The sequence below is a fragment of the Anas platyrhynchos genome, chromosome 3, assembly GCF_047663525.1.
Source record: "Anas platyrhynchos isolate ZD024472 breed Pekin duck chromosome 3, IASCAAS_PekinDuck_T2T, whole genome shotgun sequence".
Classification (NCBI taxonomy): domain Eukaryota; kingdom Metazoa; phylum Chordata; class Aves; order Anseriformes; family Anatidae; genus Anas; species Anas platyrhynchos.
The window spans coordinates 65,074,030-65,101,796 of NC_092589.1; the positions used below are offsets into that span (position 1 = coordinate 65,074,030).

At 42.0% G+C, this 27,767-nt stretch overlaps 2 protein-coding genes across 8 annotated transcripts in view; one reads left to right on the plus strand and one right to left on the minus strand.

The window, feature by feature from the left end:
- The window catches only part of ECHDC1 (ethylmalonyl-CoA decarboxylase 1), a 41,597-nt gene extending 24,479 nt beyond the window's left edge, over nt 1-17,118 (plus strand). For all 3 annotated transcript variants that reach the window (XM_038176638.2, XM_038176639.2, XM_038176640.2), the window contains one exon: nt 12,142-17,118. In XM_038176638.2, the coding sequence (XP_038032566.2) occupies nt 12,142-12,547 (406 nt within the window). In that variant the 3' untranslated portion in view covers nt 12,548-17,118. The remainder of the gene's footprint in view (nt 1-12,141) is intronic.
- Nucleotides 17,119-17,365: 247 nt separating this feature from the next.
- Nucleotides 17,366-27,489, minus strand: RNF146 (ring finger protein 146). 5 transcript variants are annotated; one of them, XM_027454579.3, is made up of 4 exons: nt 27,331-27,489; nt 22,705-22,861; nt 20,541-20,606; nt 17,366-19,132 (listed from the first exon to the last, which is right to left on the minus strand). In XM_027454579.3, exon 4 carries the CDS (start codon nt 19,129-19,131, stop codon nt 18,073-18,075), a length of 1,059 nt encoding a protein of 352 aa, XP_027310380.2. In that variant the 5' UTR covers nt 19,132; nt 20,541-20,606; nt 22,705-22,861; nt 27,331-27,489; the 3' UTR covers nt 17,366-18,072. The 5 variants fall into 5 exon arrangements, with proteins under 5 accessions (XP_027310380.2, XP_027310379.2, XP_005009650.3 ...); XM_027454578.3 differs by lacking the exon at nt 20,541-20,606; XM_005009593.6 differs by lacking the exons at nt 20,541-20,606; nt 27,331-27,489 and adding an exon at nt 25,119-25,431.
- Between the last annotated feature and the right edge of the window lie 278 nt (nt 27,490-27,767).

Below are 27,767 nucleotides of genomic sequence, written 5' to 3' on the forward strand. Positions count from 1 at the left end.
AGCCCAGATAATGGAAAATCTAGATAAGACAGATTTTAGGGAATGCAGAGCTGGATCCATGCTGACTCCTGCTGAGACACCAGGCTGTCGTTCCACTGTAGGGAAGCATTCGAGGTTCTCGGAGAATTAGTTTAGGAAGAGTAGACATGCATGGAAATCAGCCGTTATGATTGCATCTGTGAAGTGACTCAGCCCCAGTTTAGATAAACTGCCTCCAGGTATTTGGGTTTGACACTCCATTGCTGATCTTCACTACCAAAATATATACATATATATATCAGATAGCTCCACAAGTTGATTAAGTCCTTCTCAGACTTTACATTAAAGTCTGCTGATTCTGAGGTAGGGTTATACTGAGCTGTGATTTCATGGGGAGGGCAAACTGGCTGAACAGCTCACCTTGATGTTGGAAGAGGATGTTGCTGCTGCCATTCCTAACTCACTACTTACTGGTTTGCAAAGCACCAGTGAAAATGCCGGTATGAGTCAATTATCAAACCTAAAACCAACAGAAAGGTTGGACGTTTTTTGCTCCTCTAGTGAGTTAAGGTGATTTTTAGCAGGCTAGTAATGGCTAGAACCAACATATAGCAGGAATTCAGTGTCTGGGAGAGGATAACGAAGAACAGGAGGGGATAGGAATACAATCTTCTAGTAAGTAGTTAGTAAAAAAATGAGTTGCTACTGTTGTAACTCAGCAGTCGCAGTAAAAATAAATACAATTGTAAGTTCTTACATCAAATAAATTCCTATTTTAATTAAACTGTTGTATGTTTAAGAACTTCTGGTGTATCATGGTCTGTTACTAGGTGTTATACCCCAGTTCTCTTTTTATATATTGATGCATTCGTAAACAAAAAGCAAATATGTGGACTCAGGGAAAAACAGTAATTTCAGTTAGTATGAATTTATCTGTGTTAGAGAGAGAGAAAAGTCAGAAATTAAAGGATACCAGGGGAAATTCTGGTGCCAAGAGAAACGGTCACACGCTTAAGCATGTTTGTGCAGGTTTTCCAACAGCTTGCTGAAAATGTGCCTGTGCCTTGTCTGGCTAGTCGTGAACGTATCACCAGGTAGTGAGCTGAAACTGTCTGTAGTTACCCATCAATATAGATAATGAAAAATTAAAAAGGTGAAGAAACGAGTTACTGCTTGTAATGTAGAATTTTAACGTTAAATTCTCCATCCCAGTTAAGCCTTTTTTGAGATATGCCGTTGTGATACCACTCCCCCACTCCAAAAAAAAAAAAAAAAAAAAAAAAAAAAGAGAGAGAGAGATGAGTTCTGAAATCATATAATCATATCTGGAAAACTTGAAACAGCCACTGCGATCATTTTAAAAAGGAAAAAAAAAAAATGGCATGGGTTCATTAACCTGGTATCCCACTAAAATGGCAATGTCATAATTTCACCACCAGTGATTTCAAATGATCTTTCTGCTGTAGTCAGAAATCGTTGTGTAGGATGTGCAAATTCAGCATCAGTAACACTGCACACAGAGATGGTTGAGTTTCAGTGTGTGTCTTGTTACCCTCGTTCTTGCAAAGGTTTGTTAGTGTGATGCTATGATATTTTTTAAATCCTTTCATGCCGTGGGTTGCAGAAATGTGATATCTCAAACGCATCATGGAGTAATAGAGCAGGTTGGATCTTGCAACTCTTAGGGTTGATGTTAAGAAATGTTGTTACTTTCCAATCAGCTGAGATCAGTGGAGCAAAGTGATCTCTGCCTATTTGACATTTCAGATACCAATCTCTGAGCCACGTTTTAAGGAAAACTCCCCCTCCCTTTTCTGTGTCAGCAGTGGAGACAAGCAAAGAATATGACTGAAATGTTCCTGCTTTAAGAGGCTCTTGAATTTGGTCCAGGAGAATTTTGCTCTGCTTTCTGTGATCTTGATAAACATATATGACAGAAATAAAGATTCGGGAAACAGGTTATTAACACAGGTATATATGCTGCAAGAACAAAATGTTACACACGAATGGTCATTTTTCATTGAAAAATCTGGAAAATATCACCATTTCTAATGGAAATTTTTGCTCAAGTCCAAAAGGCATATGTGTTGTTGAAAACGTTTATTTGAACGAAATCCAAATGGCTCCAGTTCCTTTTTGGGAAGGGAAGACTCATGTAACATTTTAGATTTTCAGCATGAGTAATTTTTGTGTGAGCCTTATTTTGGCTTTCGCTTGCTTGTGTGTTTAGACTTCAGCGGCTTGTAAAGCATAGCCAAAACCTGCTTCGTGGGTAAGACCAAAGTGCTCTGTCAGGTTGGAAGCTGCTCTGACAATAATTGTGTGGTAGCAGAGGTTGCGGCGTGTCTGTGATTGGGGACATTGGCACCCGGGGAACAGAAATAAAGTCATAGCTGGGAACTGGAGGTGTTAGCGAGAAGGGCATCGGGACTTGGCAAGGAAGGAAAAATGCAGTGGCCCTCCACAGGTTCCTGCACTACAGCTGCAGGGACGGAAGCAGACCAGGCACCATGGAACACCAGGGCCAAATCATTTTCTTTCCTGTCATTTTTATTTATTTTTTTTTAAATGAAAAAACAAACAAAAAGGATCATCTTACTTCCCTTAAGAGTGCTTGTGGAGTTTTAATCAGACTTTTTTGGGCACCTATTTCATGCCCCATGATCTGTCATCTAATACAATTTTTCATTCTTGCTACAGAAGAAAAAATCTTGCTATAATTTCCAATATTCAGCTTCATTTATCCCTTTAAGAAGAAATGTAACTTTTTATAGCACACTTTTCTCTTTCTCTTTTTCTGTGATGCTGCAGGCAAGGAAGTGTCAGCCTGAAATAAAGAATTTGATTTAAAAAAACCCTAATCCAGAACTGCTGGGCAAAGAACCTTCATCCTTAGCTGACTTTTGGGAGATCCTGGTACAGAAAGAGATTAGAAGAGCCAGCAGTATTATGCAGCCAGTGTTATTATGAGCATCGTCACCTCAGGAGGCTTTTAGGGGCCATTCCTACCTTTTCTTGGTTGAGGCTGTCCTGTACCCCTTGTGAGGTATTAGCAACAACGTCTTTCCCTCTGTTTTTTTGTTTGTTTGTTTTTTCTTTCCATAACAGGCTTTCTGGTCCTATTTTAGCAGTTCTCCTCTGGTTAGGGAGATGCTTGAGAAATAAACCTTCTTTAGTGCTCTGGTCATTCATACGTTCTGGACCACTTTTAGTTTGGTTCTTGCCAGGTCACACAAAGTGTGTTCTGCTGCTTAAATCCACACTTTTTTGCTGCTGATAGAGCAGTTTCATACTTTTTCTGAGTGCAGGCATTGCTACTGAGGAGATGCTGGTTTTTCAGATTTCTGTAATCTGCTTGTTAGAATTTAAATCCTGTTATCCAGTGGATCTTTTTCTAGTAACAATATTATCTTGTGCTTCTTCCCTGGAGTGGCTTCATTTGAAATTGGAAATCTTGCCGTCTCTTTGAGTTGACCCTGTGCCTTCTGGGAGCTCACTTTCCTTTAAATGCCTCAAAGTTTGGGCAGTAGAGAGACTAAATGCATGTTAAAATGGCTTATCTTTGCTTCAGTGTCTCTGTATTCCATCTCTGCCTGAGTTTTTTGTTACCTCCAACTCTTCTTTCATTACTATGCTTCACCTTTCTTTGATCCATGACCCCACTTTTCAGGATTTTAGCATCTACCAAATGTTTTGTGCATTTAAATGAAAACATGACTCTGTTCTTTTTTTTTTTTCCAGATTTTATTCGACTCTGGGTTGATGTTAGAAGGCATGATAGAGTCATGGTTATAAATGGTTATTTTAAGGTTTTCCCTCAAATGTGCATCTCATTGTTTAGGTCCATCTGCTCCCCTCTGGGAAGTGGACTTGGATTTCCCAGCCAACCCAGAACAATGTTAGCTCTTCTTCCAGAAAATGCATCTGTCATTAGGAGGCTCTTTCTCAGACCAGGTTTTGACCCTAATTCTTAGGGTTCCAGATTTTCCAGGGAAATCTGACTGGGGAGCAGCAACAAAAGGTAAAGGCAATAGATGCTGGGGAGAAGTGAGATATTTTCTTCTAGGCTACTTTAAGTAAACCTCGGGGGAGGGGGTGGTGGTGTAATGAATGCACTGAGAGTGTTACAAAATAATTCGGTAACTATGAATAAAATTCCATATAATCTGCAACGTGGTTTGAAAAGAGCTGAGAGAAAAGTGAGCTCTTGTGTTGGTGAGATTTCATAAGCTGGCATTGAGCCTACTCCTTTGACACTGCGTTTTAGGAGGTGCCTGGAACACTCTGTACTTGGGAGGCTAGGTGGGAACTTTTAAATTTTGGTTCTTGGATATCATTTTAATTTATTTAAATCTCAAGTAGAAAGGGTAGGTCGGTTGTGTTTTGTTTGATTTTTTTTAAATCACTGAAAGGATTTGAGTGGGTTGACTTTCTAAAGGGCTTATTAAAATAGTGGCTGGACCTACTTCTTTCCATTGAAATCTTGTAATAAAGAGTACAGATTAAAGCTAATAAATAGGAGAGAGTATTAATGCGCACAGTCTTCTCTTACCCTAGTAAAATTTGGGATTGTGGAGCAGCTTTGCGCAATTGTATCTAAGCTATGTACAAGGGGCATAGTTTCGCCAAACTCTCTTAAACCATTTTCTCTTTATTTTTATGTTCTGTAGTGGTTACTGTTTAGGTATCTGTCAAGTGGATATTCATGACTGAAGGACTTTCAGAAAGAGTGAAGATTTGTCAGTTTGTTTTTATGATGTCAATCTGCATGGACTATCGTGGACAATTCCTTCGTTTTGTTGGTTTTATAGTATTTTCACTTTGGGAGTCTCACTTCACGTTGCCACAGCTCTGAAGCAGCAATTGCTGTGATGCCTCATTGCCTTCATCTTCCTCTGTGCTGGTCAGAAACACAAGAGGCTCCTCTCCATGAGACAGAAAGTGTGGGAGAGGAGCAGGGGAAATTATAACTAACTCAGGATGAACCCACTTTTTAGTATTTTCATAGAATTATGGTGTTGTTTTTTTTTTTTTGGTGATAGAAGATGTAGTAAAATAGCTGAATTTCAGAAAAATCTGCAGCTGATTTATCTAGATAATCACTTTACAGAGTGCCTGGGTAGTTATTTGATGGTATAGTGATAAAAGAGACACTGCATAGGCAGAGATGGATTAATTAGTCCCAGCTCGCTTTTTGGAGTAGACTGTCCTATTCTTGAGGGTCTAATTCTAACAGCATCTGTCACAAAAACTGAAGTAAGGACAAGAAACTGCTCATCAGCGGCTTTGCTGACTACCTAAATTATTTTAGTGTAGTACTGCATATTTCTTCCACAGAATGTTCTCCATGCAGTATCTTGCTGCTTCAAAATGCCTTTTTGATTGAAAAAATGACTGGTTAATTCATTTGTTGTCTTAAGGTTACTTTCTGCAATAACCATGGAAGAGGCTAAAACTATAAATATATATGTATATATACACACATATATATATATATTTATTATTATTAAAAATAAAACGTCATACATTCTGCAAATAAATACTGATAAAAATATCCCTAGCCTTTCTGTTGAGACTTACAACCCTAAGAATATTTTGAGAGACTAAATATTTATACAAGACAAGTTGTCACTTACAGAGCACACTGTTGTAATACAATTAAGTGTCAATATTTAGGTTTCCAGGTTAGGTCTCCATTGGTGTGATCCAGTTAAATTTAGACAGTGCTCTCATTTCAGGCTTTCCATGGCTTTGTGAAGATTTCAAGGCAGTGGTTCATATTCAGGGCTTGTTTTCAGGGCTATATTCGGCAATCGCTTTTGCTGTTACAAGATGCTGGAGAAGCTAGAGATGAGTTTTACAGCAAATTACCACAGAGCACATAAAAGTCCTCGAGAATTTGAACTATTTTAGCACTAAGAAAGCCGTGCAGTTTCTTACGTGCGTAGACACCTGTATGTGCGTGGTGGGGAGGGCAGGGTTCAGATGCCTCAAATGGGAAGGCACGTGGTATCCAGTGCATCTTCATGACTGTAAGATTTGCAATGCAGATGTTGGAGGAGGACTGAGTGCTCGATACACATTAAGACTTGCAGGGCTGTCTCCCATGCCAAAGAAGAAGGGGAGAATGCATTACAGGAGCAACTCAGGGTAGGGTGCAGTGGCGTCAGTGCTTGGTGCACTGGGACTTGTTTTTTGGGGCAGGGCAGGTGTTCCCAGTGTGTGCTGCAAGCACTGATGGTAGATATGTGTGCTCCTTTTGTAGCCATGGGAAGAGCTTCATCCTGCTGTTGGCTGAAGGCCCTGTTGCACTCTTGCAGCTCCTCAGGTCAGATCGACCTCGGTTTTCATGTGCCATTACGGATGGTATGGAAGATCCCAGCTGCTCGGGTCCTATAGCTTGTCCTTAGCTGTAGAGACCTATGGCAGTGCTTCTGCCTCCCATGAAAGACACATGGTGGCTTCTCACTTTCTTTTAAGGAAATGCTCTTGCATCCTGCCGCCCACTTTCACCTCATCTGAACAGTTAATGTTCTTCATTTGTTCACTTTAAAGCTATTTTCTTTGCAAAGCCAGAGATGTAGTATGCTGCCTAGAAGATATTATTTTATTTATGTGGTGTGCTGGACCGAGCTGAAATAAAGGGCTTCTGTTCACAAATCAGGGCTTTTGTTGTGCAGATAAAGGAACTGGTAGTTTATTTCTTACTCTGATGCTATAAATTCAACAGACACAAATCTCTTTTGCTTTGTTTTCGCTTACGGTTACAAATAATACCTTAGCTGAGTAAAACCACCCTGTCTATTGCTTGCGTTCAGCAGCACTTTGTGTTTCAGAGTAGCACTCTTTTTTAATTTTATTTTTTTTTTGGTGGGTTTTGCATGCATCAGCAAGTGGAGAAGGAAAGTTGGATTATGGATATTACTTGTGTAACTCTGCCTGTTGCCTGAGTCACCAGTCGCTTGCTGCAAGGACCCACCACCAGTACGGGGATCTCCTGTGCCACTTGGGGTGACGAAGAAGCATTAGGAAGATAGAATGAGAGGATGGGTGCAATGTGCAGATGAAGCGGTGGGGCAGGGATTGTATTTTGAGTGTTGAGAAGCTGCAGTAGGACAGGGAAGAAGTGGACAATAGACATGGGATTTCTTACTTAGTGTGGATTTGAGACCTGCTGCAACTGCTGGTTGTCCAGGTAGTTTCCAAGCACAGTTGGAAAATCCTAAACTAGTTACATGCGACCTTTTGTCACTTGCAAGCAAGGTCATCAAAGTTTCATGCCCACCTGGCAAAACAACTTCCATTTGCATGATTAACACCAGCCACAGATAATGTACGGTATGACCTCTAACAAAGTCTGTAACTTTCACTCCCCAGCAGTGCTTATTTTAAAAAGCTGTTGTAGCCACCTGTCAGCATGGCACGGCTGTTGCTTAATTTAACAAGAGTTAATTAAGCTGATGGCATATTGATGAGTGTATTAGGAAAATGTAGACATTGGAAAAGTTTGCGACTGAATTGTGCATCAACTTGGTTCTTCTGGTGTTTGCTGGTTAAAATAAATGTGTGGCCCTTGATTACCTTCTTTCTGTTACTATTTTCTTGGTAATTTTATTCTTTCTTTAATACCTCTCTTTTGCTATTCTTAAAGTACATGTGTGTGTGGTTTGGATGGTTGGTTGAAAGCCTTAGATATCAATATTATATTCTGCTGGTTTCACTGAGTGATGGACAGTCAGCCAAAATACATGTGTGGCTGTCCATGACTGCTGCTTTTTGTGTGTCTGGGTGTCTAGCATCTACCTTTTGCAAAAATGTCCAATTGTATTTGAATACCTAATTCTATTATATGTTGTTATATTGTATATTTCTCTTTCTGTACAGTGTGCTAAATGTACGGATGCCTTTTAATTGCATCCTAAGGCCTTTGACGCTGCTTTTTTTTTTTTGTGTGTGTGTTGGTTATAGATTTACCAAATTTTATAGAGTTATTACATAAAGTTGCCAAAATGTATAGAGGAAGGTGGTAGATTTAATGAAAGAACTTACATGACCCAAAGGCACATGCTTTGTCCATTACTTGTGTTGGCTGTTGGTTCGAGAGCGAGCAGTGGGAGGCTGCAGGAGGCCAACGTATCTGTGAGAGAGATGAAAGTCATCTCCTGCAGCTCTGGCTGCCTGCTCCAGAATAACCATAGCTGAGAACCAGGTGCTGCAGCACTGTGTGATACTGGCTGCGTCCCTCCGTGATGTGTCCGTGTCATGCCAGATCACAGAAGAAGACTGGAGGTAAGGAGCTGTGTCCTTACGTGACACTGGGAGCCAAACAGGGATGGGAATGAAATCCAGGTTGTTGACAACACATCTAGTATTGTAGGCATCCTTCTTTGCATCGTGGCTTTCAGAAGCATAGCAGTAAAAGCTTTTAAAAGGCGTAAAATAGAAGATGGCATTTGTCATTAGTGCCCTTGCCTTGTCAGAATTTAATTCAGACCCAAGAAGTCTAGGAAACGAGGAAGCAAGAGCCAGCACAGACCTTAATATCATCTTTGTTCTGCCCAAGGGACTGATTATACCTGTTGGAACAGGTCAGTAACACGAGCGCTATAAAAAGCAGATTCAAAAAACTGAGAAAGTACATTTTTGTTTGCATTATCTTTTCAGCCTTCATTGTGTGTGCCCCGGCTTCAAGTAGCTGGAAGGTACTTTAGCACAGGAAAGCACTGCCACTTGCTCACAAGGAGTGCTGCCTTTGAGGGAGCTGGCAGGCCTCTTTAAATATGGGGTTTGTTAGGTTGTGCTGTTAATGGCAAGCGAGGTGTTTTTTCAGATGCATTGTCAGGGAGGTGATGTGACAGTCAGCAGTTCGTGGGCGCAAGGAAATGTCAGAGTGAAGGAATCCTCCATCAAAGGTGAAGGGTTTGTAACATTTACTGAATCTGGGAACATTTTAAAATATACAGCAGGAACATTTGCTGTAGTTCTTGTTTGCTTCAGATGACTAACCCAAAATTGGATGCTTCCCATGGTAGCTGTGCTTTCTTCCTAGGGGTGCTGCAGTGTTTGTAACGTGGAATTATAATGTTCTCGCAGAAGGCTTCTGCTGCACTTCAGTGCTTATGTTACCTTAAGCTTTCTTCTCCATTTTAAGACGTGAGGATTTCACTGCCCTTCACATTTCTGAAGGCTGTTTCTCTGCTTGTAAGGTCTTCAGTTACACTGTGTGTGAATTAGGTTTGATAAACGTTTCTTTCAGCAGTGTCATGCAACAGATTTTTGTTTTTTTTTTTTCTTGGTCCAGGGAGGGCGTGTGTCCAGGAGCCCTGTGATACGACCTTCCCCTGGGTTATAGGAGACCCAGATTTTAATTCTCTTGACCTGGAAGACAAGTACAGGCACACTGCGTCAAATCAGAGCCTCGTTTTGTATTCATCTACTCTCCTGTCTCAGACAAGGCCAGTACTAGATGAATAACCTACGAGCAGCTCAAGAATAGAATGGTGCTTCTGTCTTTTCAGCTTTTTAATTTCTACATCTTTGTACTTAGCAGTGTTTGATGTACTTTTCTTACATAAATTTATCTAATAGTAGATCAGATTCGTCATGTCTCAGAAGATAGACTCAGCCCCTTTCACAGAATAAAAAAGGGGAAATATTTATGCAGGGCTGCAGCTGGTGATGTCCTGAGGCTGGTCCCAGGCGAGCTGAGCAGCAGCATTTAAGGCCTCCTGGAATGAGCTCAGGTCTCCTTTGCTTCCCTGGGCATAGGGACTGCAAGGGGGCAACGTAACTGATGGAGAGCATGATGGGTGGTTTCTGTAGGAAGTGGAATAACTAAGGAGAGGATTTGTAGCTGAAAAGCCTGAAAAAAACACAGATATCTTTCTGGAGTTTGAAGACAGCCAGAGACTACCTTAGCATCTTTTACTGACCACCATTTATTCTCTGAGGAGCTTGTTGAAAGGTGCATTTTAGGGAGAGGGGAATTCCCATGAGATCCTGGAAGCTGCAGCCTGACAAGGCTCTCTGTGGATTTCGCTGTCAACCATTTATTTTCCTTTCTGCATCTTTGGTTCCATTTTCACTGAAGTGATGACTGAGCAGGGTAACATACCATTTTCTATACAGAAAATTATTTTAGCCTTTTTCTTGTTGGTACTGAGGGATTGGTTGTTTTTCTAATGTAAAATTTGACTTCACGTGTGCACTTTCAACTACGTTGAGAGAGCTTCCCAGATGAATCCATGCATTTTCCACTGAAAAAGTTGTCTGTAAGGCCCGAACACAAGTGCCTGGGACAATCTGGGAAATCAATTTGTTGTATTCAACAAATACAACACTGTCTTACTGATCTATTGCTGCTGTGTTACGAGACTGCCTACAGATTGTCTAGCCTCACGTGACTAGATGCATATGACCACTCTTTTTTTAATGCTTTAAGTTGCTCAGCACAGCTAGAATTAAATCCTAAATAATATTTTCATTCCTGTTTTTCCCAGTGGGACATTGGGTGTCAGCAAAAGTAAGCTGAGCCAATAAAGGAATTTTGGAATTCCTGCCAAACCTTCCTTTTGAAGAGAAGGGACCTGAACTCCCTGGCATTTGCTGCATTTGGGAAGCACTTGCTCATGTTCGCTAAAAACCTTTCCTCCCCTGCAATGCTCTGTTCTCTTCCTTTTGTCACATAACCTTCCTCCGCTATCTCTACAAAATGGCTTTCATGCAATCTGGCGTGTCAGCTGTTGCCTTTGTGCATTGTGTTGGGACTGGGATAAAGTGTAAGCTCTTCAGCCCTGGCGCTTTATATTACATCATGAATGCTGATAATGCTCTGGTTAAGAAAAAAAAAAACACACAACACCTTATAATTAACAATAACTGAGCAGATTGGGGAACTGTGAGCTCCCGGTAGTAGTTGCATTTTTAAAGGTTTTCTTTTTCTTCCCTTTTTAAAGCTGTTCACCTTGGTATTTTTATTACGGAAAACTCTGTTGTTAGGAAACAGACTTGAGTGTGTATCTCAGTATTACACGATCTATCTTCAGAAAGCCAATTAGTGCTTGGGTGGAAGCTAATCTACTTCACAAGTGTAATTTCCATCCCTTGTCTTGGAGGCGGCAGCGGCTAACCACGCCACGGAACATCTTGAGAAAGAGCAAGTACTGGTCTGCTTCTATACATCTGCTCTGTGTGTTTCTATTTTGAGAGGCTTTTTCCGCTAACTTAATGTGCCAATATGAACACTGAGGAGAGAGTACAGCCCGCTGCAGCAGAGCAGAGCTCCTCCAGGGAGACAGCTTAATCAACCCTAAGGTGAGGTCTTCAACAGGGGAGGTGACAGACTGCAGAAATGAAGCAAAGATGTGAAATCTTTGAAAACAGGAAAGCGGCTGTCTTCTGGAGAGGAGCAATTGTGTTACACGGTATAAGGCATAGATAGAAAGCAATTCTGTTACATGCTGGGAGTCGTAAATAGAAGATCCATCCTGACATCCCGTACTGTAGTGAGTAGTTAGAAAATCAAGCTCAGGCAGACCCTCTACAATAGAGCAACAACAACAACAAAACTATAATCAAGCACAACAGTGCTGCCAGAACTCCCCTAGTGCATATCAATACTAAGACGAGCATGATGCATCCCCTCAAGAAATGAGCTTTGTGCAGTAGTTTAGCCAAAACTCTGTTGCTTTAGGCATGAATTAGAGGGACAGTGCTAGTACTGTCAGTGTAATGCACTCTCTCATCTCTGCAATTCTGCTTTCAAACACTTTTTTGAACAGACTACGGGGATTGGTGTGGGCACTAAGCACCTTTACTTGTGGCAGTCTACAGGTCTCATTTTGAGAAGGGCCAAGAGCTGCAGCTGAAGTCACCGGGTGATGTAAAAATTAAGGTATTACAGCTCTGGCTCTAATTATCATGCTGCCAGGTTGCATTTAAAGGTTGGACGTGGCACTTAGGGACATGGTTCAGTGGGTGATGGTGGTGGCAGGGGGATGGTTGGATCAGATGATCTTGGAGGTCTTTTCCAACCCTAATGATTCTGTGATTATCCTTTGGAAGCAGCGGGGAGGAGGAAATGGAGAAGTGAACGCCAAAGAGCTGAAAGCTAAAGTCAGTGCAGAGACTGACCTCTGAATGTGTTTGTTTTTCCATTGACAGGTTAATGACGCCTGGCAGCGAAATTCGATTCGTCCATAAGCACATGGGGCTGGTTCCCGGCTGGGGAGGAGCCGCCAGGCTGGTGCGAATCGTGGGCAGCAGGGCTGCCCTCCGGCTGCTGAGCGGGGCCCTCAAGGTGGACCCCGAAAGAGCGCTGCGCCTCGGGCTTTCGGAGGAGACCTTGCTGTCCCCGGAGGAAAGCGGATCCCTGGAAGAAGCTCGAGCCTGGCTGAGTCAGTACACGGAGGGTCCAGCTAGTGTGATTCGGGCTGCGAAACAGGTGGTCACAGCAGGAAGAGAGCTACCTCTGGAAGATGCCTTAAGGACAGAGAAGGACATTTTTGGAACTGTGTGGGGTGGGCCTGCCAATTTGCAGGCACTGGTTAGAAGGCCAAAACACAAATGATGGGCAATGCGCAAGGAATGTTCTTGGTATTTTGCAAAGCTTTCACTGAAACTGGTGTTAAAACTGAATCATTTAATGCCAGTTTAAATGAACAAGTTCTTAACATTCCTGTCGTTTGTGTCTGGCAGACATATTTGGTGTGCAACCGCAGAGGAATTGCCAGAAAATTTACTGTTCTAATCACCCACTGAATGGAGATTAGTGAAATTAGTATGTAAAGGTAAATACCGTGCTGAGAGTAGAACTATAATTCTTTTGGAATGAGGTTGAAGATTATTTTCTTTGGAGTTAATTTTGTTTTTCTAACTGGTATGGAAATGAGAGATGAGAGGTTTATTTATTTACAGAGCAGGTGCACCTAAAGCTGGAAAACCTGAGTGCCCAAGCATGTTGTCAGTGTCTTAAAGCAACTTTGAAGGGATGGTAACTACTGAGATGATATTTTTTTCTTTTTTCATCTTCAGTCAGTTCTGGGTATAATTGCTAAGAAAGTGATATGTCATTTTTAATGGCAATTGTTTTATAGAAGCAGCTCTAGCTCATTGAAGAGCTTGTAGCCCTTGTTCACTGACATGGATCCAAATCTTTAAGTGCATTTAGGTGTCTACTGATTGCTTTGGGAACAGAGATCATACATATGCATCTGCACATTCCCACAGCCTGGATCTGACACGGAGCACGTGCAAAGCTGCTGACCTGATTATTCACTTAAAATCTAGTTGAAATCTTAGAAAGCCATGATGCGTAATGCTCCCAGATGGTATTTTGTTGACTGGATGGTCTCAGTACTTCAGTGTTCTGGAAGGATTTTTCTTCCGTTTAAAGTACTTTTACTCACAGGGCATATTTGGGCTGTGAAAGACCAGACAACTTGGAACTCGATATCCATGCCAGTGACTGTGTGAATAACCAGATAACTCAGTGGGGAGAGTTTTTTCTTTAGAAATTAGAAACTGAGACTGAGTCCCTGCTTTGGGAGATGATTCTTGGTTTAAAATTAAATATCTTTAGTAGCAAAAATGTGCAGACATATACATGACTGAGAGTTTCCTGTATTGTTGATTAGAAGGAACTTGTCTCTAAATTAAGCAGGGTTGATACCTGAGCCTGGGACCCATGTCCCCCCCGCAAGGGAGCATATTAAGGAGGAAACTCTGGGATGTTTTGCATTGATGTGCATTCTTGCTGTGACCAGGCATAACTAACAGGTATGTGGTACAAGCTCCCTTAGGAAAATGAGGTGATTCCTTGCAGGGAAATCCATGTTACAGTATCTACAGTGTGGCAGAATTACTGAGTTTGAGACAGTGAGGATCTTGGGGCAGATTAACGATGGGAATTAGGCTTGGATTGCCTGCTAAGATTCTAAAGCTTTTGAGCATATGCTATGCTCCGCTGGGTATTTTACTATATGGTTTTAGCAGTGGGGAGCATGTATAGCCTGAAGCAATGCTGAAGGAAGGGATGTGTTCTGAGCTGGCTCCTCAAAAAAGATAAGCAACTTACCCTGTCCTGTTGATCCTTCCTTTCTGCCGTTGCACCTGAAACTGTTGGAAGATTTCAAACCTCTCTTCCCCAACAATAACATTCAATGTTTACTTCCTAGTTAGATAGGAATGGGAACAGGGGAGAGGGTAGTGGTCTGTTTGGTGCTCCACCCTTCTTTTTTATCTAACAGCTCACTGTTAGTCCAGTGCTGCTGGATTCTCTCCTGGATTTCAAACCCATAACTTAGGAGGTAATGTTGTTTTAATATAGTAAGGCAAAACTTAACTATTTAGTAATATAGCTGATGTGCTTTTCATGAAGCTCATCAAGATTCATGAGGGATTCCAGACTGCCAACATCACTGAACTTTCAGAGCGTGTTTCACTCCATGCTTACCCAATTCCTATTCAACTTTTTGAAGCAATAGCACATCATTTTGTTATTAGTCAAAAAAAAAAAAAAAAAGTACTTTCAATGGCAGATAGATAGTTAGGTCTTTTGTAGCAACAAGAATAAATTTGCCATTACTAACATTGTGATTGTTTTTTAAAATGGTGTGAATATTAGAACCTGAACAAGACCCTTGAATATTTTTATTTTTTGGGTGTCAGACTATAAGGTCCAATAGCATATTCTGCGAACTGCGTGATACACATTTGAAAGGGAGGGAACTGTAGCAGAAAAGCAGCCTGTTTTACTTGTGCGTTTTGAACTAGACATATGCTGACAGTAAGTGTAACTTAGTATGTGTATCTACTGGGGACCTTTTTCCAGTTCAATCTGTAGACAATGAGTTTACTTCTCATTTCAGCAAGTGCATTTCTCCAGCTATCCTCTCTGATTTGTATCAAAGCCAGTGTTTGATACAGTGTTTGACAGCACAAATAATTAACTGGTGCTAGAAATGGCTAAGACACTTTCAGAAAAGGTTACAGAAACTCATTTTGTCCTCTGATCTGTTGGAATCACAAACATACCAAATGCTGCTATAGGAGATTCTCAAGGTAATTATAGGTGTTTGTTTTGATCAAGGATTTTTGTGCTCAGCCTAATACTGTATTCTATTGTTATTTTTTTTCTGTCTTAAAAGCAAGTGTAGCCCTTATTATGAAAACCAGTCTAACTAAATTACCATGAGTGGTATTACAAGGGCTCCAGAGATAAAATGGAGTCCCATTTTAGCAATTGCAAACCTAAATGCCCAGTTTCATACATCACTGTATTATCATCTTACAGTGACAAATACCTGTAACCAGCAGCTAATAGGCATTTAGGCATTTATTTTATATATATATATATAATATATATATTACAATTTATTAAATACTACAAGCTTTACTCTTTTGTTCCCCTTAAGAAATGACCTAAAACCAAACATGCGCTAAATGCACAGAATGAATTAGAAATCCATGTTCAAAATTGATCCTCCCAGCCTCCTAATTAAATGGAGCGCTAGCTTTTCTATTTCCTAGGGGCTAGTTTGCCAGCTCCCTCCTCAGCAAACGAGGTTTCACATTACATTGTGAAACGCCTGTCTTGTTCCTTGCCTCTGTGTATTGGGACACCCCGAGTACTTAATGGGGGTGTGGATTCTGAGCTAAGCGTTCAATCGCCTGATACGGTCACGCTGGGGATCACTTTTAGCAATGCTGATACTTTCCCGTATTTGCCGCAGGAATATACTTACCAAATGGGCAACCGAGGTGTTCTTCCTGAATGCGTGGTTTGCTGGGTGTTTTTTTACTGTGCTGGAAGAGTCCTGTATCTGTAGCTATCTGTTCTGGAACCAAAGAGATGCAGTACAGATTTTATAGTATTTTAATATCCTCTTTCCTCTCCACTCTGCGTTTCTATAGTTATTTTCTACAAGTTGAAAGATCGTGTAATGCATAGAGTTACAGAAAAAGGTATAATGCAGTGTGGCTGTAGCCTGGCTAAAATAGAGAACAAATATCCTACTGATGGTAATGATTTAAATGTGAGATGGGAATTACTGGTTACTATGTCTTCCTAGCTTGATCTAGGGTGTGTATTTGCCACTCTGATGATTAGCTGTTAAGCACTTACCAGCCTTACTTTAACTAATTTCAGTAATTCACAGCTGCTGTCAGCCAGCAGGAGCCAAAGGCAGCGTCATGGGTGTTCGGAGGTTTGCCTCTACTTTGGTCAAGAACCCCCATGGATAAGCACTAATAAAATTCACCGTATGTTATTTGTGCTGAAAGTCCTCAAATTGAGCATATATAGCAAGTCTTGTATTTTGCATCTTGCTGTAACAGTACATAACCTCGTGTTAAATGAAATGCACGCGATTATCAGAAGCATTCTTACTGTGTGTTTTTACAGCACAGTTAGATTTTGATTAGAGCCATTGCATGCTAACTAGAAAGAAAAAAGGCAGGTGACAACTAACAAATGGAAGAAAAGACAATCCAAGTTCTTTCCTTCCAATCACAGTACTGGCTTATCTCCTTTTGGAACTATTAAGTGGTAAGAAAGTAATACTCCTTATTCCATCTAAGCCTCCTGTGTCAATTCCTTTGTTCCCTGGACTGTCTCACCTTGCAGGCAAAAATAAACCGCAGAAACTGGAAAACTTGCACAGCTTTATCCATGAATACACATTTATTTCAGCCATTGTTATAGTAAGGAAAACATCTTAGAAGCTTAAGACTACCATTTTTAGCACCTTTTCTATCACAATTTGAAATAATTACATTTCAGCTATTGGCCCTTTCTATTCTGGGATATATGCACTAAGAATTGGAATTTAATTACCTTTGTTTTAAAGATTAAGCCAAATCAACAGATGACCAACCACCATAACTGCCATAGGGAAAAAAAAAAGATATTGTACTCTTGACGTTTGTAGAAACTAGGAGATGCAGTATCCAGGATATGTATTTCTAATACAAGCCCACAGTTATCTTTTCTGTGCTGCTAGTTTTGCTATGGAGAAAAGATAAATAGCAATGTATTCCTTAACATGTGTTCTTTACCTTGAGGTCGGGTTTGATTATTCATGCTCTTTTATTTCAATGTTTCTGCTGTTAATAAATGACTGATAGTTTTGTCTACCATAACAGTGAAGTGAGTTGATCAGCTCTTCAACTGAGGAGCATTAAGCCTGTGTAAACATTAAGCCTGTAACTCGGGATTTTCCTTTAGAAAGGCACACTCCTACAGTGTTGTTTGAGACACGGTCAGTCAGGGATGTTAAGAACTTAGCACTCAAAACCAATCCTCCCGTTCAGCAAACACAGGAAGCTGTTTCATGATGGTTTTCTTTAAAGTTCCTCCAGTGAAGTTCAATTAAACTGGAGACATATCTAAGATTGTTACTGGTAAAATGTAGTTTTATTAAATTATAAATTCCGTAACAAAAACGAGACAGATCAAGAAAGACCTCAAAAACAGAACTACAAGGACTAGATGGCAAAGCCCATGAAAATGCCATGAAGTGTATAGGTAAGAATTTGCAACGAAAGTTAACAGCATTTTTACATTTCCATTGAAGGAAGGTAAGTGATTGCTCTTTGTCTAGTAAAAACACATTTTAACTCCAAACTCACATCTATTTTTTCTCACATTAAATTAAGCATCCTGCTCACACCCAACATCTTGCCTGCTCCCACATTGCTTTAGTGTTCTTTTCATACATCAATCCATGCAGAAAGTAGTAAGACACTTAATGCAACAGTCAGATAATGAAAACAATTCAAGTTGTACAGTAGATATACATTGGCCAAAAAGGGACCGAGTATCTCCAAGGGGAAGATGCTACAAAATAAACACAAGACATTTTCAAGAAAACTGGGTATTGCTAAGCAGCTTTCAAACCATTAACAGGATGACCCAGTTTCTTACACTTAGTCTTCCAGCTGAGACACGTTAAAGAGACTTAAGTTAGGCCAGATCTGGTTCTCCCCTTCACCCCACCCTCCCACCAAACACACTGCTAGGTTTGAGTGCAATGCCAATGTGGACAGAAAATTTACAGATACGGGACTGAGTTTTTCAATCGCATGGCTCCAGATTTAAACTTCAGTGACTGTGCACTGTCCATCCGGCCTTCTAGACCTTACACTTGCGTTTACCACCCCTCCCCCTGCGACTGGTCTATCCGCTCCTGACTGGTTTGCGTTGGCATTCAAGTGTCTCTGCTGGGCAGAGGATGACTGTTGCTGGAGGTGGGCAGACACATCCTCGCTATCGCTGCTAGCATCCGATTCGGTCTCCTCCACGGAGGCGTCAGGGGCTGGCACCCTACCAGATGATGACGATTCATGGTCTTCCTCCCCCTCTCCCCTATGGCTCCTTTCGGCCATACTGTCTCCATTTATTTGCAACTGGGCAAAAGAGTTTTCTAGAGAAGTGCTTGCATCAGGCGATGGTGTTGAAGGACTCATCAGCTGACCATCGAGTGACGGCAGGGGCCTAGCAGAAACAGCTACCAGGGGCTGTACGGCTGAAGCCCCCGGGGTCGCTGTGCTGTCTGCACCATCAGCGGAGCTCTCCCTTGCCAGGTTGACAGTGTTAGCGTCACAGTCCAACCTAAGCCCAGCCACTCCCTTCTTTGGAATATCTATAATGTCCCGTTTTATTTTCCTGCGGCGTCCATGCTCGTTTCTCCTATACTGAACCATATTTTCAAGATCTGCTACGTATAAAAACCCAGCGATCAGCATTTCAGTGCTCTTTTTACCTTTGGAAAAGGCATCTTCCAGCTCTCTGCTGGTACGTTCATCATACTGCCACCAACCATTTCTACCTTCATAGTACCAAGCATACTCTCCGTTGCCTCTGCTTGCTGCTTTGAGTTCTTCCGGTGATAATAAGGTTGGCTTGTCGAGAAAATCCTCTGGAATCTCCTGCCGGCAGAGTGCACATCGTTTCCCAAGCCAAGAAGCTCCCTTCACACACAGATAGCAGAAGACATGTTTACAAGGCAGACTTACTGGATGGACACACGTTTGCAGACAGATAGCACATTCAGGGACTGTCAGGGGAGGTGCTGCATTAGCACATGACTCATTTGTCTTCCTGTTTGTGGGAAGCATGTTGATCGAATGATCTATTTCACCACAGCCAGCCATCCTGCAGAAGATCAAAGAGATGTAAATCAGTTTACTGTGTCAACCTAAACTGGCACCTTACCTCACCATCCACAGAATGAGACACTTGCCTTGCGTTAAGATGAGGTATCATTTATGAAGCTCAACTTCTGAAGTAAGTGATAGGTTAACACTCTGTTTTCTGAGTCAACAAACTAAGCTGAATTTTGGTAGATTTCTACCCCCCCCCCCCCCAGTTGCTGATCTTTAATCTTTTGTTTCATTTTTAACACAGTACCATGCCAAACTTTGGAATTTCCTGTCCTTTTCCTGAAGCAGTGCTCATCAGCTAGCTTCATGCAGCCTAAAGGTACTACAAAGTGTCCAGCCAGCCTGTTATTTTGGAGCCTCCTCAGAAAATCTGAAGAGGCTATGATTCTTTTCTCAAGAGGTGACCTACCCACAAAACAATCCATCTGTACAGTACTGGTGATCATCAGTTTGACTAGGGGATTACCAGAACAGTACTTCAGGCTAGCTTTCCATAGTACAAAATATGCCCAGCAGCAGAACCAGGCTGGAGTATTCCCACTTGCTGTTTCTTAGTCACCACAGCATACCAGCCCTCAGACAGGGCTCGTAACAACCACAGGGCTACAGGAGGAACTGGATTTGAAGACAGGTGGCTTTTTCAAAAGCTATCCTGTATTTCTCTTTCCTAAAAAACAGGTGAACTTGCTGATCTAGCTGAGGGTACCTCAAAAGGAATTGTTCCAGCCAAGCAGAAGGGGCAGTGTATCTATCACAGGAGATGAAATACGCAGCCATGATTGTTTGTGAAGTCACTGCCTGTGCCTTTTCTGGCCATGTACTATCTCTGTTATTAAACAGAAATTTTGTAAGCAACTACAATGTTACTCTAGCATTTTATAGGATTTCAATAGGCAAAATATTCTAGCCTAGACAATAAAAATGCCTGCTAGACTACATTTTACCTATGGCAATCTTTCACAGTCTTTTTCATGGTTATTTTCCTTTTATGTTCTCTTTTATTCTCATCAAAACAAACCAATAGATACCAAACGAGGGAGAAGAGTGGGCTTTGGGGGAATGGGGCCTAAAAATGTGCCTTCTTCATTTTAAATCTCCAAGGAATTTGGCAGCACGGGGCTGACACTCAGCAAAATAGCCTTTCAGTATAACTAGTCCTCTTTGCACAAACAGCAGAGAATAGTTCATCCAAAGGCATCACAGAAGGGTGGGACAGAAGGGACCATTGGAGGTCACAGGAGCCCAGATTCCAGCTCCACATGGCACTACCACCAGTATCAGATCTGATCAGTCATGGCTTTGTCTAACTGACTTTTTTGAAACCTGCAAGGATGGTGGTATCACAACCTCCCTGGACAGCCTGTTCCAGTATTAGACATATTTCTAGTAAAACACATTACCTCAAGAGAAAATCCCTCGTGTTACAGTAAAAGCTTCCACTGCTTTATACATCTTATGAACGCATGCTGGGATTAGAAAAAAAAAAAGATTTATGCTTCTGTGTCTATATTTATCTTTACAATAATGTATCTCTATATGCTACCCATTCCCTTTTGTTACTGTAATTTCCCCTCGAAAGAGCAATGCCTTTCTTTAATCTGATTTTTTAATCAAGTCGGGTTTTTTAAGCTCTACTGTTCATATATTTTTTTCTGAAGTGGCATATAATTGTGTCCACCTTTGTATCTGAATTTCCTTCTCTGAGATTAAGAACAAATATGCATACTAGCTCTTCAGTCAGCGTGCAGATACAGACAGCATTACCACCTGGTAATTGTCTTTATTGTGCACATCTACGTGTGAGACACATTCTAAAAGTGCTGTGAACTAGTTGCTCCCTGGCAACTTCACACTTTCCAGGTTATATTTGGAAGCAGAACTTTACACCAAAACTAGGTTTTTATGACGAGAAACTTATTAGAAAAAGGAGAGAATAAAAGCTATTCAGATTTCAGAATACCCACGAATACAAGTGAAACACTATCTCACAACAGAAGAGCTGAAAGAGAAATCCATGTATTGATTAATTTGTGCCAACCATGGCTGAGGAAAAAAGATCTGAATTTTCAAGTGTTCCCATAATGACATACTACTGAGCAGAAAGGCACAGCAGCTGAGATTTTTATTTCCATGCTACAGTTTTACAAAAGGCTTCTTTTCCCTAAATACATTTTATAAGGTTATCCTCTTCAAAGAAAAGATAAAAACAACATGAAGATAAGTAACTTCTATATAATTTGTGTATAATAATTAAGAATTTGGAGACTGCTGGGATTAAAAATGAAACCCATTTTGACAAATCAAATTCTGGTATTGTTACTATCATGAGTAAATGTATTACGCTGTATCATGAGTAAACAAAAAGCAGTGTGAGAGTTCTCATTAATATCTGAGCTGTGCTCAATATGTCACCTTTTAATTTGAAGGTTCTTTGATTCCTTACTAGATCAAGCTAATAATGTAGCATATGAACGGAAAGGAGGAATAAATGCCTTATTTTGAAAGTCTTAAAGTAATTTTTAATGAATTAGAGGAAGATAGTATTTGTAAAATTAATAAAACTAGAGGAATACCCTTATCTCTAACCAAGCACTACCTGCAACATAAAACTTTTAATAAAAGACAAGCACAACTGCAGTTGCATGTGCTCAGAATGCAGGACAATTATGCATTTAAAGATTTAGATCAACTGAACTGAGGCTCTCACTTTTTGTTTCTAAAAGAACATACTAATTAATCCTTTATTGTTTATCTTTTTAAGTATCAGATCTAGTTCATAGAGTTTGTCTATAAATTAGTACTAGGGCATATATATGTAGATTTTTATTGAACAGGTAAGCCCTTTGGAAAAGAGGAAAAACATCTAGAGCTGCTATTCTGCTAAGTTATGGCTGTGGGAGCACATTCATTCCAGCTTCATGGCATTAATAACTAAACAAATCTGAGCGCAGAGTATTTTCCCTGAAATTAACAGTAATATTTTATAACAAGATTTAATCAAAAAAGGATTCATATTAAAATGGTTTTCAAATACTAAGCTCTGTTTTTTGGAGAGCCGGGTTACTTTATTAATTTTGGCTAACAGGGAAAATTACATTATCGAATAAATTAAAATCAGTGACAGGTTCTAAAAATAAAATTATTTGAAGTATTTGGATCATCAGATATAAAAAAGGGATCAACAAGCATCTGAATGCTACATTTTAACATAAATATAGCCTAAAGCCAACTGTGAAGGAGCTGGTCTACAATCTTGGCAGATCTCACTTCTATTATCTCTCTCTTTTTTTAATTAATATTAAAACCTACATTTCATTTGGTAAGCTTAGGACGCATAGCCTAGAGTGCCTTCATCAACACACAAAGTATGGAATAGGTACTGTATAAAAACTATATGAAAATTCCCTAGGCCTTCTGGGACTCTGTCCAAAGAGCAAGTAAATTCCCATAACCCTACCCCAAAACAGTAATTTTTCGGACTCCAGGTCAAATTCCAGCTACAACTAAGCAGTTTGTCAACGAGCTGGCACATGCAAGTCCATTAACAAAACAACAGCAGCTTACTTTCTCAGAGTAATTTCTACTGACGCATGCCACGAGACTAAGATGTCCTCTCTTCAGATGGCTCCAGCTAGGATGGCAGGTCCTCTTTCCCAAGGCTGGCTCATTCCTTGTCTGTCCTGCCCAACGGTACACTGCAGCGTTTCAGCTTCTCTGCACACTAATGGAAAGCAAACAGTATCACCATTACAACAGCATTGTACGCAGGTATGAGTGAACAAAACCCAATGCTATGGTCCTGTTACAGAAAAGAAATAACTATCCTTTAATTTACTTGATGCAGACACCATCAGACATTGTTGCGTTTTTTGCAATTGCCAATTTTGCCCTACAGTTTGATGTCTATTATTCTGATGTCTAACTTATGCAAATTACCTTTTTCTAAAGTATTATAAAAGGCAATTATCTTATCATATCTGAAGTTAATGCCTCATTTCCATAAAGTAACCATGTAGACAAAATGAGAAACAAGACTAAAGTTAGGAGTATGTTATGTTTGTGCATATTTAATCTCTAGTAAATGACTTCCTGTTTTCAGAGAGTTTAACAAGTAACAACAGCATCCTAAACCTGTATCTAAAAAGAGCCATATCATATTATCCCAAAGGCCTATCCAGCTTTGTATCTTGTCTGTAAACAAGGGCTGTTTTGGGATGTTTGAGGAGAAAACAATGCATGCAAACAGGTGATTTCCCTAGGTCCTGTCCACATTTCAAGCAGTCTGCAGCTTACGGCCCTCTTTATGAAGTACCAAGCACTTCTGAGGTTCAATCCTGAAACAAATACATGTGATCTCTGAAAAAGAGGACAAGGGTGCAGTTCAGGCTCCGCAACTCTGAGGTAACATGCCCCTCTTCAGGCTACCAGTTAATGTCAGCCAAAATACATTTTGCAGTATGTCACCAGCCAGAATTTGAACCAATTCATTTCATAAATACAGAACAGTCTCTGGAAACCAGTGTCTTAACAATTACCTAAATAACTCTACAGTAGGCAGGTAGGAATCTGCAAACTGGGCGAGAGCAGGGAGACCACCAAGATTTCACTGTCCCATTCTCAAGCTCTAAACAGGAAGGTCTCAACCTGAAAGAGCCACCCTTAGTTACAGAAAGTATTTTTAGAAAGACTGGTGAGCCATACAGCTGTATCTTCCTCTCTTCTGGGCTGTAGCTTTCAAGATGTTTCTCAGGCATTTTGAATTACAATTTTCAGTTGCTGCAAAATATCTTATGAATGCTTTGAAGCAGACCCAAGAATGTCACGTATTTGATTTCAATTTGCTCAAGGAAAGAATCATTTTGGTGTAAACATGGTGCAGATCAGATTTATGCACAGACTAGAGCAAAGTCAAGGAGTGGTAAGTCTCAGAAAGAACATGGAGCATTTAGTATTACGGTGTTCTGTGCTATGGTCCATCAAATGACTGAACATTTATCACGAATAATGTCAGATTGAAATGTTCAGATGACTCCAGTGTAAGATAAATTACTCAAACGTGTTATTTTCCTTATAGCTGAGCTCCACGTAGCATTCAGTCCAGCTATTTTTAGCAAACATTCAAAAGGAAAAATGCAAAAATGAACATGCCTATCTACTTGTCCTAGCACCCCTTCAAAAGGGAGATGCTTCTCCCCTCATCAATCCAGCAACTTCCCCTTTCTTCACACATTAATCTGAAATGGAGAGCTGCAATCACACTGAAATTTTGGCTCTACTAATCCACTCACACCAAATACCGTGTTTGCTATGATCAAAGAGATGGTTGCAACAAGCTCGATGCTGTGGGTGTGGTGCCCAGCCCTTCAGCTCAGACCCTGGCTTTCTATTCCTTCTGCTACCTCCTCTAATCCACTGTCAGAGGTGGAGCATTCTGAGACCAAATGTTACGTGGAGATGGGAGAAGGACGCTGGGTCAGCTCTGACAGATTTCCTATTAAAAAAAAAATGTACGCACATTTACGATGCATGTAATTATACTGGGAAGAATCCAATTAGGGCATAATTATGGGATTATGGTAAGGCAACTTTCTAAATGCTGCACAGCTCTTAAAAAGAACTAGTTCACAAACTGACTTCAGGTAACCTCTACTCTTCATTACGTTGTTATTTATGTAATAAGCCAGTCATGAAAACTATACAAAACGGGATAAAAGACACTGGTGGTTACACACACCCTTTCCCGGACTCTGCTTCTTTGAAGTTAAGTGGCTAAGAGCCATGTTCTCTACGTAGCAATTAACTGCCTACGTTAGACGAGCACCTTGTACGGGGAGTTACGCTAACTGTGGCAACCTCCAAGAGTCCCTTCCCCACTGACTAAACCCACACGTCCCATCACACGTGGATTTTGAAACGTGCATTCAGCACGCAATGGATGCAGGACAATCCCAGCACCCAGGAGGAGCAAGGGCTTCGACCTGGCATCAGCAGCTGGCCAGCAGCTCCTCCCACACTGAGGCTCAGGCAGTATCTGACTGCTCTTTGTTCCCTTGGAAGTCTCCAGGGACGCTTGCTGGGAGAAGTTGTGCCAGCCTCTTCCATGCAGCTTTATGACTCCAAAGTGGCTGACCTCCTACCTGAGCTACCATCCAACAGTGACCCCAGGTCTTCTTTGAAAAAACGTCGAGCTTTTACTAAACCAAGATGGAACAAAACCTTTCTTGTCAGTTAACTGCTACCCATCAGGTTCCCAGTAACCTATCAGAGCCCAAACTACTTTTTTTTTCCCCATTTTTCTTTTGCTTTGGAGACCAGAGTGAAAAGAAAAACAGCAACAATAATTAAAAAAAAAGTATTCCAGAAATGCACATATTTAAGAAGCCAGCTCCTGAATGTAAATGTGGTGTTACCTACAGCCTTATTTAAATCCTGCCTCAAATGATAAATTCTGCAGCACTCTGCAGATTACTTAGAATAGTTACCACAAGGTAATCCTTTGTGTCCCCATATGCTGAAAAATCAACGGGTGCAGCACTACAAAATAAAAACGGTAAATGCTTTTATGTAGTTTAGTACTTGACTGTTTCCATCAAGCTCCCTATCTCATACCTCGATTCCTGGGGAAGGCGGGGTGGAAGGAGGTGGAAGCAGGGGATAGAACTCTGTCCCTCCCTACCAGCCACCATCAGCCAAACACTGGGGAAAGAAAGAAGGGAAGATTTTTGCCTTTTTTTTTTTTTTTTTTTAATAAGGTGAGGGAAAAAAACTCATTCTCCCAGCTGAAGGCCTGTTATTGTCAACGTAGTGTCAGCTAAAGGTACTGAGCCTTTCAGGTGTTTTTCAAACCATCACCAGGCAATCCACAGCAGATAAATAACCTGTCTCCTGTCCACGGTGACTTCTCTGTACCTCTTTCTTAGAGTATCTCTGGGAAATTAGAGATGTCATGAGGGCTCAACTTCCCTGTCATCCCTTATGCAGTGCCATTACACATTAATTAAAAAAAAAACAAAAAAAAAAAACACAAAAAAAAAACACACCTTGTATAGATTTAGAACTAAACCACAGAAAAATAGTCAAGTGCAGAACAGTCAACCATTTTGCTATTGAACTGCTGCATATTTATTCAAAGTGAGTTTCTTGTCCTATGCTACAATTGGAGCACTGAATTTGAAGTAAATATTTCATTTTATTTAAGAGAGCAAAATATTAGCTTCTTTCTCAAACAAAACGATAGTGTCAAAGCTGCCGTAGGGAAACAAAGCAAGACTGGGTTCATCTGAAGTTATCAATGCTTTGGAAACACAAAGTAAGCGCAGGAACATCTCTAAACAGAGAGATGCACAGAAAAAGGAGGGGGGGAAAATCAATTCCAATAAAGGTTTTTTCTTCCACCATTTCCAAGAGCCCAGCATTCAAACTCCCTTGAAACCCTGCAGTTCCATCCCTCTCAGCAAATGACAGCGGCATGACTGACACCCCAACTGCTGCAGCGGGTTTGGGAGGAAACAAAAAGAACTTTTTCCTTTCTCCCCGCACAGATTCCGCACTGTGGGGATTTAAACAATCGGCACTTTGATTCCCTCGGACAGCAACCACAGCATCAGCCGCACGGCGCTGCCAAGCGGGCTCTCGCCAGCACAGGGGATTTGAGATTAACTCAAAGCGGCCAAATCGATCCCAGGGCTTCGTAGCGGGCGCTGGGCGCTGTCACGGCAGGTCGCTTTTGGCGATGCGTTTTGGGAGGCACTTCAAGGCCTGTTTCCAGCAGTGCCCTGCGGTAGGGGAGGCTGCGTTTCTCCTACCACAGACCCGACAAAGGCACAACTTTTCGCAGCGCCCTCCCCTCGCGATCACCGGGGGCACGGTTCACCGCACAGGACCGCGGGCTGGGCTCACAGCAAAGCGGCACCGGCGAGGGGCCGCGCAGGGCCCGCACCGCCACCGCCGCCTCCCCGGGCCCCGCCGCCGGCCGCCGCCTCCCTCCCCACGGCGCTGCCGGGCACGGGGGGAGCCCCGCCGGCACCCCGGGGCCTGCCCTTTTGTTCCGGGCCTCGCACAGCCCGGCCCCGCCGCGGGGAGGAGGTGGGAAGTGGGGGGGGGGAGCGCGGCCGTTGGTAACCGTTGGTGATCGTTGGTGACCGTTGGAGCCCCCCTCTCCCCCCCCGGGTGCCGCCGCCGGGGACTCACCCGCAGGGTCGGGTCGGGCCGGGCCCGGCGCGCGCCGCTCCGCCACCTGCCGCCGCCGCGGGACGCGCCGACGTCACGAGCGGGGAGGGAGCGGGGGGGAGGCGCAGCCGCGCCACCGTGACGCCACCGGGAGGGAGGGGCCTAAGGGGAGGGGAGGCGAGGGGAGGGGAGGGGCGCGCGCGCCGGTGGCGTCACGGGGCGGGGGGAGGCGCGGCCACGCCCCCACCTCCCAGCCCGAGGAGGTGTCATGGCGGCGGGGTTGGGTCCTGCCTGTGACCAGCCACGCAGTCGTTAGGGCTGGAAAAGACCCCCGAGAGCGTCTGGTCCAAGCCCACCACCGCCGGTGTCACTCACAAACACACGTCCCTAAGCACCGCGTCCCTAAGCACCGCGTCCCTAAGCACCACGTCCCTAAGCACCACGTCCAGCCTTCCCCC